Source organism: Fulmarus glacialis, unplaced genomic scaffold, assembly GCF_000690835.1.
Source record: "Fulmarus glacialis isolate BGI_N327 unplaced genomic scaffold, ASM69083v1 Scaffold10828, whole genome shotgun sequence".
NCBI classification, from domain to species: domain Eukaryota; kingdom Metazoa; phylum Chordata; class Aves; order Procellariiformes; family Procellariidae; genus Fulmarus; species Fulmarus glacialis.
In genome coordinates this window covers 1-13,202 of record NW_009230146.1, presented here as the reverse complement: position 1 = coordinate 13,202, position 13,202 = coordinate 1, and the positions used below count along the sequence as shown (strand labels likewise).

Genomic DNA, 13,202 nt, shown 5'->3' with positions numbered 1-13,202 from the left:
GGGGAGATGGAACAGAACTCCATCTCAGCTGCAAAACGAGAAAAATAATGAATAATATTATACAGGCTTACCAGTTTGCTCAGCTGGACCGATGCACTGTGAAATCATTTCACTTCTGTGAAATTTACTCCTGCCACAATTCTCTTGCTGATACCTTTCTGAGACTCGGAAAAAGTCAGTCCTATTAATCCAGTCAGGCTTTTGTGCCTCTGTCATTTCTTCATTTGTGCAGGTATGTCTCACCTTTGAAGGCGGGGAGGGGGGGAAGCAACTGTATATAAGATTATATTTATACTCATTTATCAAACCAGCATTTTCTTGTGTGTGTATTCCATGCAGGACAATATTAAGCACTTCGAGAAAGGAGTTCAAGTATGCAGGATACTGGACAGATTTGCTTAGCCTACAAAAACATTTGGACGTATAGGTATTTTATTCAGCTCTACAATCCTAATATGCTAAAACATAATTATTTACATTTTCAAGGCCTTTGTTAGATTGGATTAGAATACTCAATTTTTAACAGGAACAATTCCTGCTCTTAGTTTTTCAGTTCCTGAATTCAGGAATTTTAGCTATTTGGAGACTGCAAAAGCAAGAGACAGGGACTGTAGGCAACAGTTATTTTTCTAAGATGGCTCTGTTCAAAAAAAAAAAAAAGAAAAAAAAAAGAGAGAAGGAGGGCAAAAGGAGCTTCTTTAGAAACTCAAAAATAAACTTGGATTTTTCTTCTGTTACCCAGAAACAAGCAAAATTACAAGTCAAGGGTGCAGCTGAAAAAACAATTTCCTAACATGTACACATAAAAAGACAAACTTAAAAAAATAATCTATTCAAAATGCTTGTGATATCCTTTGAGGTACTGCTTAAGTATTTTTAATACAAGAGCTGTTTTATGCATATAGCTGCATTTCTAGAGCTGAAGAAAACTATACCTGCCTAGATATTTCAGACAACATAACTATTTCGATAGGCCTTATGTTCAGAGACCGTGCACAGAAGTCCATACTATATCTGTTCGACTGAACAAAATGGCGCTCTTGAGGCTTACAGAAAAAAACTACTGATTACAAATCACAAGTCCTAATTAAAATTTTCATTATGGTAAATCACCAAAAACTATCAAAACTCCATGGGATACTTTGCTAATTGGTAGCATTCATACTTAAGTTTGAATGCTTACTAGTTGACTCACCATGCAAAGCATTTATAAATTAAATTATTTACCTGCTTGTTCAGAAATCCTTTCAAAGCCTCTTGCTGTCTCTGCATCTGTTCCTTCAATTTATCTTGCTTTTGTAAAAGTAGTTGTTCTTGTATTTTCTGTCTAGAAAGAAGAGCTTCTCTTTGTGCATCTAGCTGCTCTTGCAATTCTTTCAAATACTTTTGCTGAGCTTGGATGCTTTCTGATGAGGCCAACACTCTGTCCCTTAAATTCAGTATACCAGAATAATTTAACAAAGACGCATCTCCCGTTTTTGGTATCAAGAATTCCTCAACACCCTGGGCTTTAGATTCTTCATGAGATAAAATCATGGCTTCAGAAAGATTAAGGGGTTGTTCAAAGCTTGTTTTGATGGTGCTCTCTGCAGATCCCTGCCGATACAAAGAATCAACTGAGGCTGCCTGAACTATATGAGATCCCTTTGTCGCTGGCATGAGGGGTGTCTTAAGTGAAGGCTCTTTTCCAGCTTCTGTCTCTGTTTGATGGTTAGACATCTTCTGAGATGACTCTTTAAAGTGCACTGTTTCTGAAGGCTCAGAGGAATCTTCTGCAGGCAAAACAAATCTAACACGTTGTACGCGTGCTTCCGGTTGTGTTCTTACTGCAGTGACATCTTTCATGACTAACCCCGAAGGTAATTGGAACTGAGACGGTTCTGTGATGTGATTATTGGAGGCTTCCAACATTCCCACTTGTTCCTGTGAGAGACAGCCACATGGCAAGCAAAACTCTCCATATTTAGATTTCGATGCTTCTAAAAACTGCACATGTCTGCCAGGACAAACGTTACGCGTTTGCTCTTCATGTTTCTGTGAAGATGGTTTTTCCACCATACACAATGTTCCTGAAAACACAGGTAGTGACAGTGCATGCTCTTGTGCACATACTTGTTCAGATGACTGGTATTGTGTTGGTTGCACTCCTTGCCTCTGTAGAATTGGTTCTAAGACAGGCTTCAAATCAATTGATTTTGTTTCCACAGAGCCCGGAAGTGTTGCAGAAGTAGATAAGTATCTTTGCTTCAATTTATTCTGATACTCCTGTAGATGCTTTCTAGCTTCTTCAATGGTCTGTTTGTGCAGCCTGAACAGAACAAAAACATCAACCTTTCCAGAGTGGTGCAAAACCAAACATCAATTTCAATAATCAAAGCAATTCAAATTATTTTGAAACAGGCAACTCAGACTTCCATTTCATAAAGGAATTTACCTATTTTGCTGCAAAAGGCGTTGTTGATAATTACGAATCATCTGTAAATGGCTGTCTTCTCTAGGACTCCTGGTTTCTGATACAGTAGCATTTCCAGTCTAATCAAAATAAAATAATTTTAAATGCACATATACAAATAACTCACAGAAGACTATTAAAGCAACAACCTACATTCTGTCTCCTAAGTTTACAGAAGCCACTCTGTACCACCCTTTGAAGTCTGTGAGATTTCAGCCTGAGGCAGTGAAGCTAAAGCAGTTTCTGGAACAGATGGCCTACAGCTACAGTCTCTCTTAGCAAGTCGAGCACACACCGTCAAAGTCAATGGTGCTTACAGCAGCTTAGCTCAAAGCGGTAAATGTACCCACTAGCAAACTCAGGGAGCAATGATCCAACAGAGCTGCATTTTCAAGGTAATCAGATTCTCAGAGGAGTACAGGTTGTGCAAATGATTCAAGATTTTAAAAGAGATTACTTTCCTTCAACATCCTCAATAAATTCCTCTCCTTTAAGTAGCTGTTTGAGATTTAGACAGACAAAAACACAGAGGTGGGGTTTTTTGTCTTCCCCCCCCAAGATTTTTTTTTCTTCTTGAAAAAGGATATGTGTACATGCATAATTATTATATGACTCTAATCAGATTTTACTAACAGGTATTTTTAACAGACATGCTGTCCCTGGGACTATGCAAAGACAATCCAATATTCAAAGTCCAGTGATATCATGTGAAATACAAGTTTCTATATCAGACAAAAGGAAGCTTTTGTATGTACGACCTTCTGATTCATAGCCTAAGAAATAAAAATTGATTGATTGTGTTGATTGATATAATTTAAAATTAATAAATGGTGCTCTTGATTTTTATAATAAGGTTCATTAAAAAACCACACACAATTTTCTACAATTCTTCACCTCATATTCCACTTTAGTCTGCTGATCTGTAGAAGGAACACTGTGGCTTTGTACCAGCTGACCTTGCTCTTCCTCCTCTTTTTTTTTCTTAGCCTCCTCCAAACAGGGTTGCATTTGGATCTTCAGAAAATCAGCCTCCAAACGTGCTCTCTCTTCTTCAATTTGTTTAAGCAAGGCCAGCTGTTCCTGTTTCTGTTGCTCTATTTGCTTGTTCTATTGAGAAGAAAAATTAGGGTGCATCTCCAGAATGGAATGACAAAGAAATCAAAGACCCCTCACACATACCACCATACACAAAACTTTGCTCCAACTTACAGCAGAAATTTTATCGCTTGTGACAGGCATTTGCAAATTTTAAGAGGCCTTTAAAAATAGTTCCGAAGTTTACAAGAGTAATTTTATTTTAGTGGCTAGATATTTCTAATAGTCCCTGAATCCATTTACTATTGCACTATTATCTGTTCTCAAATTAATAGAATGGATAAAATCAGAATCTAACCATTCAAGATACACTAATTTTCCAGAAACTGCAAAAGAAGTCCTTTTCTTAAATTGAATTCAGAAATCTACTTTGCATTTTATAGAGCTTTTCATCATGAGTTCAACACATTTAAATGTTAATTCAGGCCTTACAGAACTTCTGAAATAGCTAATGTATAACCACTTTAAGAGCACTCCATAAATCTCTGAAGTGGTTTGTTTATTTTTATTCTCTTTCCATGTACTTATCAGCTACAAATCACTTAGATCCACATGTAGCAACAGCATATATACTTTTGGAATGGAAGTGAAGAAAAATTTCAAAGTACTGGCAAAGGTGAACTTGACAAAAGCCTTTAATGAACCAGTCTGAATGGTGATGTCAGGAAGAGCTACCCGAGAAAAAGCTAGACCTGAGAATAGTTAATGTGGATATAGCAATACATACACCTGGGCAGGTGCAAAGTGGGAGAAAATGCACCTTAAAGAAAGTAATCCTTTCACAGAGGATCTGCTCTTTTATTTTTTCCCCTAAAACAGTATTATTTTGTCAAATTTTTGTTTCCTGAATTTCTGAACTTTAACTCTACAATTTAAGGCTGCACCAAGACCCGAATTTCAACTTTCTTTTTTTTTTTAAAATTGATAAGCCACCATGTAATAGCTGGTAGGTCTCTAAGGATACAACAAAACTGAAAATATAATGAAACATATACACAATACATATAATGAAATAATACAAAAAGTTATTATTTTCTAAATATAATAAACGTAGCATTCCCATAGACACAAAAGACTTTCTCCATTTGTTTCCTAGTTAATTAAAAAAAACAAAACCAAAAACCCTCAAGGTTTGTAAACTTTTCCAGTCACTAAACACAGTCCGACAGACCTTGCTATGTTATTACACAGGGTTAGTAAAGTTTTCAGAGTTGTGTATTGTTGACTACATCCTCCCTAAAGCAAAGGTATTAATCTACACTTGGGATTCTCATTTAATCATAGGGTGGCATCTCTTTCCTACAGCACTTGTTAGATTTTAAGAAACTGGGTTTTTCCACTCTGTTCTAACTTCCAGCTAGAGCTTAGTAATTTTTAAAAAGTTAATACACAGAGGTTATGTATAGAAAATGTTACAGAAAAAGTTTATTTAAGTGTCACAAGCATGTTAAAAGGATCTAGAGCTGCTATATAACCTGAAGCATTTTACAGTCTTCTGTAAACCACTTTTTTTTTTTACACCATAACTGAGATAGGAATAAGTATACACACCCACTTACCCACTTTTGTCTCTCCTCTTGCATTCTAATTTTAGCTGCTTGTTCTTGAGGATGGATTAGAACTGAATTTTCAGCTGCAACTGTATTTTCCAACATTTCCACAGAGTCTAAAATACACATGTTATTTAACTGTAATTGCAGTCAGAAAGGGCCTTGGATCTTCTTTACATCTTGCTTTACAGCTTTCACAACCTCTCTAAACAAAATGCATAGGCTGCTCTTGAAAAGATTACTGTCTCTGTCCCACTACTCTGCCTGTCTCCATAAACCAGAAAATCAGTTTTTTGTATCATTTAAGCCTTTAATGGCCCTTTATTATGTGGTGTTCTTGAATATATAGTAATGGCTCAGCTCCAACAGGACTGAAGATTGCTTCCACCCAGATTCCTTGGTAGCCTAATAGCAAGATCATCCTGAGGAATAAAGAGCCACACATTAACCTCTTGGAACAAAGAGGGTATAAAACGGGCACTCTCTGGGCAAATGATCTAACATTTCACTATTCCACAAAAACCAAGTCTTCATCCTGTACTGTCAGCTTCAAATAGCAGCACATTTTCCCCAGAGGCATGTTTTCACTCATGCTGCACTCACTAGTCCCCAGGAATTATGCTGGTGTATCCATGTACACCATTGAACTGTATCGCTTAATCTCATTTGAAAAAAAACACAAGCACCCTATGAAAGCAAAAAAAAAAAAACCACAACCCACCACAACTTAATCACTTTAATAGACTTCAGAAATCCCACTTAGCATACAAGTTCACCAACTTCGGCACTAGCATAACCAAAAGAGCACAAAGGATAGAAATGGGAAGTAACCCCAAAATGATCTGGCTACCAAACAAAATGGAATGTCTAATTGCTATAAATTCCAGTTTTACAAAGAGGCTTTTCAGAATGGTGCCTAGAAGCAGAAAAAAAAAACCCCATTATTTCAGATATATCAGCTCATGCTTGTCTTGTGCATTTCTAGCTGTGAATCTCTGAAGCACCTGGCTTTTCCAGTTCAACAGGTACAGTACTTCAATGCCCAATTTTGTGCTGAGAATTCCACTCCTGGAGACAAACACCTATTAAAGTATGGCAACATCAAGCACGACAACAATCTGGGTGAGATTTAAAAGATACAAAGGTATTTTGGACATCTTTCCTCCACAAAATCTTAATGGGCAAGTTGGACATAAGAGCAAAACCTCTCCTATTTGTGGTTTCAACAAATCAATAATGCACTGTGGGCAAAGATAGGAGAATTGTACTTTCTGGTAACATGACAAAACACCACCAAGGAAAATTCATTAAACAGTTTTGTTACGGTCCACCTTACAAGTCTTTTTGCTCCTACACAACAAATTTTGATGCAAGTATGTATTACATACCTTTGGCTTCACCTACTGTATTTTTCTGTTGCTCATAGTTAAGTTCGGAATCACATAATGGTCTCTCTTCACTAGCAATTGTGCCTGATTCAATAGTCTCAATTTCACTTTGAATCTCTTTCTCACTTTTTGACGTCCACTCCTCTTTTTGGCTTCTAATCTTGTTCAGCAATTTCTTTAAGGCAAGTTTTGACTGAGGTTGGTGAGTATTTGCTTCTTCATGATCTATAAAAAAATATACACTGTTAAAGAGTTTTGGGTAATGAATATCTTCATATCATAAAAACAAAAAAACCTGTTGTTTTTTTTTTTAATTGGTTACATAGTTGGACAAATAGCTCAGGTATATTACCAAGTTTTAAAAGCTTAACAATATTTTCTCTTACCTGCAAGAGAAAAGCAGTAATTTGTCTCTGCACGCTATAAAAGGAGGACTAGGCTAGTTGTAGTGTTTCACAGTCAGACTACTCCTAGACTGTACTGTTGCAGAAATAAGCAGTACTATCCTCCCACCCACCTGCTTTATATTAGCACCGGCAACACAATGCATCTCAGACCAAAAACCGGATTGTGCCAGCAAAGGGATCTGGCAGAAATGCTTGGCCAAGCAGCAAAGTTCACTTACATACTTCTTGTTCACACCACGTTACCCTCTACATGCCACAAGCAAAGAGTACACACACACACCCCCCCACACCTGCTGCAGCCTGCTCACAATATGGAGCAACTCAATCACCAATCTGAACATAAAGGACACACAGTAAGTAGACTTTCATAGAAAGTGAAGCTTTAACTTTGAAATATTTCAAAACACAAAATGAAAAATATTTTAAGTTCACATACCAGCATCATCCCATAGTTTACACTAATCATATAGAACTTATTATGGCTACTAACAATGTAGTTCTTAGAACAATTAAAAATTATTCTCAGTATATTAATGAACTGAAGTATATCAGAAAAAGAAGTCACATTTTCATTTTTAAATTCATAATCATTAGAGTATTATCATCCATGATAAACATCATAAACCACTTGATACTGAAATACTTCACAGGCATTAAGGAATTTTAGTACTTAAGACATTTTAGTTTAATATTAAAGTTAATTTATTTGATATATTAAACTAAAAACTCTTCTCTTCTACTACAAAACCAAAAAGTTTAAGCTAAGTTTTAAAAGCTAAAGTTTAAAAGCTTTACTTTCTGATTCATTGGGCTCCTCCTCTTCTATCATCTGTCCCAACTCTTGTTGAGTATCACAAGCAGATTCTTGCTCCAAAGAGATATCGAGATCATTATCTTGAGATCTATCAGAAGGGGCTGGAAAAGGTTGTGGCTCAAACTGCAAAATCAGGTCTCCTTTCATTTCTAATTAAAAGAACACAACCACATAAAATGACCACTTGGAATAAAAAGCAAACAACATTGCAAGACCACACTCATCATACAAATCCCTAAGAAGTTCAAATATTAATAACTTGTTTCACAACAGATTTAATCCAACTATTTTTATTCCCAAAATAGAAGATTCAAAACTGTTTAGATCATTAGCCATCTATTAATTCAGAAATTCTACAGGGTTTTCCACTAGAGTAAGCTATGACTTTCAGAATAAAAGTTCATGCGATAAAAGGCTCATCTTTACACAAAAAGCAGCACACGGAAACAATTACATGCAGGAGGATCCCAATAACTTCATCAGGGAAAAGACACACCCTGACCTGGCTGCTCACAGGGCTGTCACAGGAGAGTGATTGATCACATGCTCCAGGTGCAAAATCCTAGAAGACTAGTCAACAGGACTTCCCCCACAATCACCTTACCAACTGAGGGGGGTACTGCCTACAAGGGGCATGTGACACATGGGAAGATGACCTTGGGATTGTACGCTTATTATAGATATTTGAGGGAGGAACCAACGGCAGGGAAAGGAAAGGATCAAGTTAGTCTGGGGAGGAACAAGTGTGAAGAAAAAATGTAAGAATAAGGGGATAAAAGGGGCCAGTCAGTACACTTGTCTGCCATGCACTGTGCCTGACAGTCTGTCCTCACTAAATTCCATTTCTAGCTGTTTTCCTAGGTGAGGAACACTATTTTGTATGCATGTGTGTGTATAGATATATAAGGGCCAGCAACTGGAGTGGGGACCAAAAGTCACATGGGCATCTGTGTCCACAGCACTGCCGACAACTGCAGAGACCGGAATGAGTGCATATTATGTGGGTATGAGTATCAGCATGCAGTGGCTAGCAAATTGCAAGCCAGACTAGCCAGCGAGAACAACTAGAGGCTTAGGAGCTAGGTATCTATCAGCCATAAGGCTGGGCTGGATACTGGAGAGGCCAGGGGATCTGCGAGTTGGCTAGTGGAGGGATCGGGAGATCCTACAGGGGAGACCGTGGGGTCTTGGGGTCAACTAAGAAACCTGCTGGCACACATGCGTGTGTCTCAGAGACTATTGGAGACAAGAGGATCCAGGGTCAGCTACTGGGTAGACTGAGTATTTCAGGTCAGTTACTGCAGGCATCCATAGCATTTGCATGCCAGTGCGTACACTCGCATATCCAACTGGGCCTGTGTAGCAAGAGGCCTTGGGGGTTCACATGCCCAGGAGGTAGCAACTGGGGAGACTAAGTATCAAGGGCCAGCTGCTAGGTAGAGTGCGTGTCTAAAGCCACTTACTGAGTGATCCATAGCACATACTTGAGCATACCAGCGCATATGTGGATATGCAAGGTAACTGGAAGGCTACAGGGTCCAGGATGAATTACTGGATAGACTGGGTGTCTAAGACCTGTTACTGGGGGATCCATAGCGTGACAGGGGGAGACCTGGGATGTAGGGGACAGCTACTGGGTAGACTTGAGTGTCTAAGACCAACTGCTGTCTAAGACCAACCATACTGTATATACAGACGTATATCCACTAACAGGCCTTCATCCTGATCAGCCAGAGCAGTGAACAGGATGAGATCATTTGTGCTGTTTGTGTTTAATGTGAGTGCTGTATTTTCTGTGTTGGCCTGTGTGTATGTGTACTGAAAGCCTGCTCGTGTGTGTGCCGACTGTGAATACACACGCAGCCTTGCTACCGACTGGACCTGGGAACAGGTAGCTGCAGCAGCCTCTCCTCTACGGGGCTACCAGATCAGCTACCTCCAGCAAATTACTTACTCCTGTCTTCACTGTACATATCTTCAAATGCAAACTCCAATTCTCTCTGCCATTCTTCTTTTATTTCCATGCGTTTGTATGCAGGCACAAAAAGTTGAGGTGGCATCTGTGCTACAATTTGTCTTCTGCGCATCCGGTCCATATTCTGCATTTGCTCCAGTTCTTTCAGCAGCCTCTCCCTGTTCTTCAAGTATTAAAGAAGGGATAACAAACATTTAGTCTTCACATTCAGCCAGCCATGTCAGGACTGATAAACAGTCCATTTGGTTACCATGAAGTTTGTTTCATCCTTAATGTTTAAAGTTAATTTTATTCTAGGGAGAAGGTGCTTCCTTGGGAGAAGGCTGTATCTGACCTTTAAACACAGGAGTCATCAATGCTACCTAGAAGATCTAATGTTAAATAAAGGATCAGACTGTACACCTATAGGCCAACTTTCCTCAACAGAATTAAATCTTCTGTTTTGTAAGGTAAATGAGTACTTCCTTTGGCAAGTTACTTTTGTTAGTATGTACTTCAGCAATTGCTACTTTTTAAGACGTGAACTAAATACTCTTGGCACTCTAAAATTATATATGAAAGTTATTTTTAAAAAGTTTTATTTGAAGTTTGGTTGGGTTTTTTTCCTGTTAACTTAAGGAGCATCAGTAATATTTCCACAGTTCCCCATTTCAGTTAGGTTACTCATTCAGGGCCAATCATATCTCAACTGAAAAACAGGAAGCTTTTGCTATTTCTAGCCTCCAAAAATACTTGTGAAGGTAACGGACAATAAAACAAATTTCAGAGCATACCTCTAGGTACAAAGACCTTTTTCAATAGTTCAGTTTTTACTTCTTAAAGGAAACAATTCCAATATTTCCAGACTTATACACTAACAGAACCTCAGTCTTTAAGTAAAAACTTTGAAAAGTTTTCCAAAAAATAAACTGTTGCCTTCTTAATAATAAACTATTTTTTTCCCTGAAGCACAGAATAACCAACTCCAACTAAAGCTGATGTGCAAAAGCAGAGTTCATCATCTATTAAAAAAGTTTACCTTGATTGTTACCAATTGGTTAATAGCTGGTCAAACATTGATAACAAAAATTAAAGGATGTTTTTCTAAAGGTTGGTCTTAATCTGTGTGCTTTCATTCTCCCTCCTTCCAGATAACCAAAATAAGCAAACAGTTTGATGGTTTTTAATGCATTCTGAAAACTCCATTTAGTCCATCAGTTTTACTCCTGTAACTGTAATTCCTTATCAGCCACCTACAACTTACTTAACACTGGTCATTTTGACATTAAAACCAGGCACAACTACTTTGCCTACCTGAGCCAAATGGACCTTCTTCAAGGCATGACTTCCTCTGAGATGTGCCTTTTCAAGCTGCTCTCTTCTCTCCCTCTCTGCCTCTCTGTGTAGTTCCTCCAAACGCTTCCCTTCTTCTTCAGCAGCTAACCGAGCATCTGGCTGACAGTCAATCAATAGTTTAGCCCATAAAGTTCTTTGTGGTAGTTTAAAGCATATGTAACAATAAATAAATGAATAATTATGTAGCAAAAGCACTTAAAAAAAAAAAGGTATACAATGCCATATGAGCATCCTTAAAGGTTTACAATTCTTGGTTGCAAGCAGGACCAAACGAGTTTTTTACCTTTGAAAAAAAAAAAGTGCATATTTACATATTCCATAAGTGCAGGTGTCAAAGTGTTCTAATTTCAAGACATACTAGGGACAATCATTTGTATGATTTATTTGTTATAGCATAGTGGTTATTTTTCCTACAATACAAGGCAAAAAGAATAATACAGTCGATATTACAGATTGACTACTTCTATCCTCATGGTTTCGTTTTAAACACGGGGTGGGGTGGGGGAATCCAAAAATGTTGTCATTCTCATTTGGGAAACCAGAAACAATCTGCAATTTTTAAGTAAGAAATTTTTTTTTTAAAATAATTTTTAAATAAGAAAAATAACACATGAAAATTAAAAAATACTCAAGTAAAAAAAAAAATTAAAAATCATTACACATAAGCAAGGCTACAAAGATTAACATTTTGGAGTTTTCCATTACAAAGCTAAGCAAACTACAGTATCTTCTCTTATTGTTTAGGCGTAGTTCTTCAAATGTTAAGAAAACCCAAAACTTCATGAATGAAAATTTTGTGCATACACTGAAGAAAATATTCACAAAAACAAATTTATTGAGAGCTTTTCTAGTCTAAAAGAGGCTGAGCCAGAACAGGAACTTAGATTGTGGTCTCACATCACCGATAAACCAAACTATTGTTTGGTTCACTTTTCAATAGCACTACCTTAATTCAAAAATCACCTCTAAAAGCTAAGCTCTTCCTCCATATCTCACTTTTTCAGGTCCCCCCCTTCTTCTGATCTGACTTTGCCCTTTGTCCAAGCGTACTGTAAATTTGAGTAAACTTTCCCATTTGGCAAAAATCTATTCATCATTCTTTTTCTGAAATTAGACTTCTGCCATTTTGGCAAGCTGACACCATTGACTGCATGAACAGATGAACACAAATACAAGGTAAAGCTGGGAGTACACAGCTAAAGAGGGGAAGAGATAAAAGCAGGGCAACTGCAGCTATTAATTTAGCAGAAGCCACAAAGCAGATGATTTTGGTGTCCTAATGTTATGCCGGCCTTGTGAACTCACCTCCTTACAGAGCTCTGTTCATGCGGGACTGTCAGGTGTGATCCCGCAAGTGACTGAGCACGTAACAGGCCGTACAAGTTTCCCCATCTAAGATTCTGATTACTAAGTGTAATAGCTGCTTTACACAAGTTCACATTTTTAAACAAGTTCTAGAAAACTGAATTGCTGATATCCAAACACTGTATGCAATATAAAGAAAGATATATGGAAGCGTGTATCACAAAGACTTGGAGTTAATCACCTGCTCTCCATCCACTTCTCTGTCCACATAAGGTTCGGAAATATGATAACGTGTAACAGAAAAGTTGTCAGCACTATAGGGCTTCACTGCAGGAGTCTTTTTCACTTCAAAATTCTAGGAAGAAACGTACAAGTACAGCTGTATCAGAGAACAGTATCTCTAGCAAAGCAATTAAACAGAACATAAGTGATCTGTACACTTAAATTAGTATTAAAAGAAAGCCACCCCCCCAAATTCTCTCCTGAAAATATTGTTGTCTAAAACTTTATATAAATTTAATAATTAATGAATCACATCAGCACAAGGCAGATCTAGAGGGCTTAACAACTGAGAGCATCTAACAGCCTAAGGCAAACTCCTCCACACAAATTGACATTCATCAGAGAGCTCTACCTTCATGTTTCAAAAGCATTACCTTAATTTAAAAGCACTTGAGGTTAATGTACTAATACAAATCCCACTTAGAACAGCTGTCACACTCACCTCAAAGCAGGGCAGATCCACAATATAACTATACCTAACAGCAAAATAACCCTTCTCAAGTACAGACTTTCTTTACAAAACTCAGAACCATTATGTCCAATTTATTAGTTAACCAGAGAAAAAAGCATTTTCCGTAACTTCCCTGAAAAGTGTTGTC

General features: G+C 37.6%; 1 protein-coding gene across 1 annotated transcript; it reads right to left on the bottom strand.

Annotated features, from left to right (window-relative positions):
• Nucleotides 1–63: 63 nt before the first annotated feature.
• On the bottom strand, nucleotides 64–12,676 carry LOC104072262 (centrosomal protein KIAA1731-like; the record flags this gene model as incomplete). The annotated part of the gene is made up of 10 exons (XM_009584115.1): nucleotides 64–243; nucleotides 1,228–2,308; nucleotides 2,435–2,532; nucleotides 3,347–3,559; nucleotides 5,107–5,213; nucleotides 6,486–6,710; nucleotides 7,688–7,855; nucleotides 9,661–9,844; nucleotides 10,975–11,115; nucleotides 12,563–12,676. Coding segments are annotated over 10 exons (2,511 nt in total), but the record flags the coding sequence as incomplete, so codon positions are not given.
• Nucleotides 12,677–13,202: the final 526 nt, after the last annotated feature.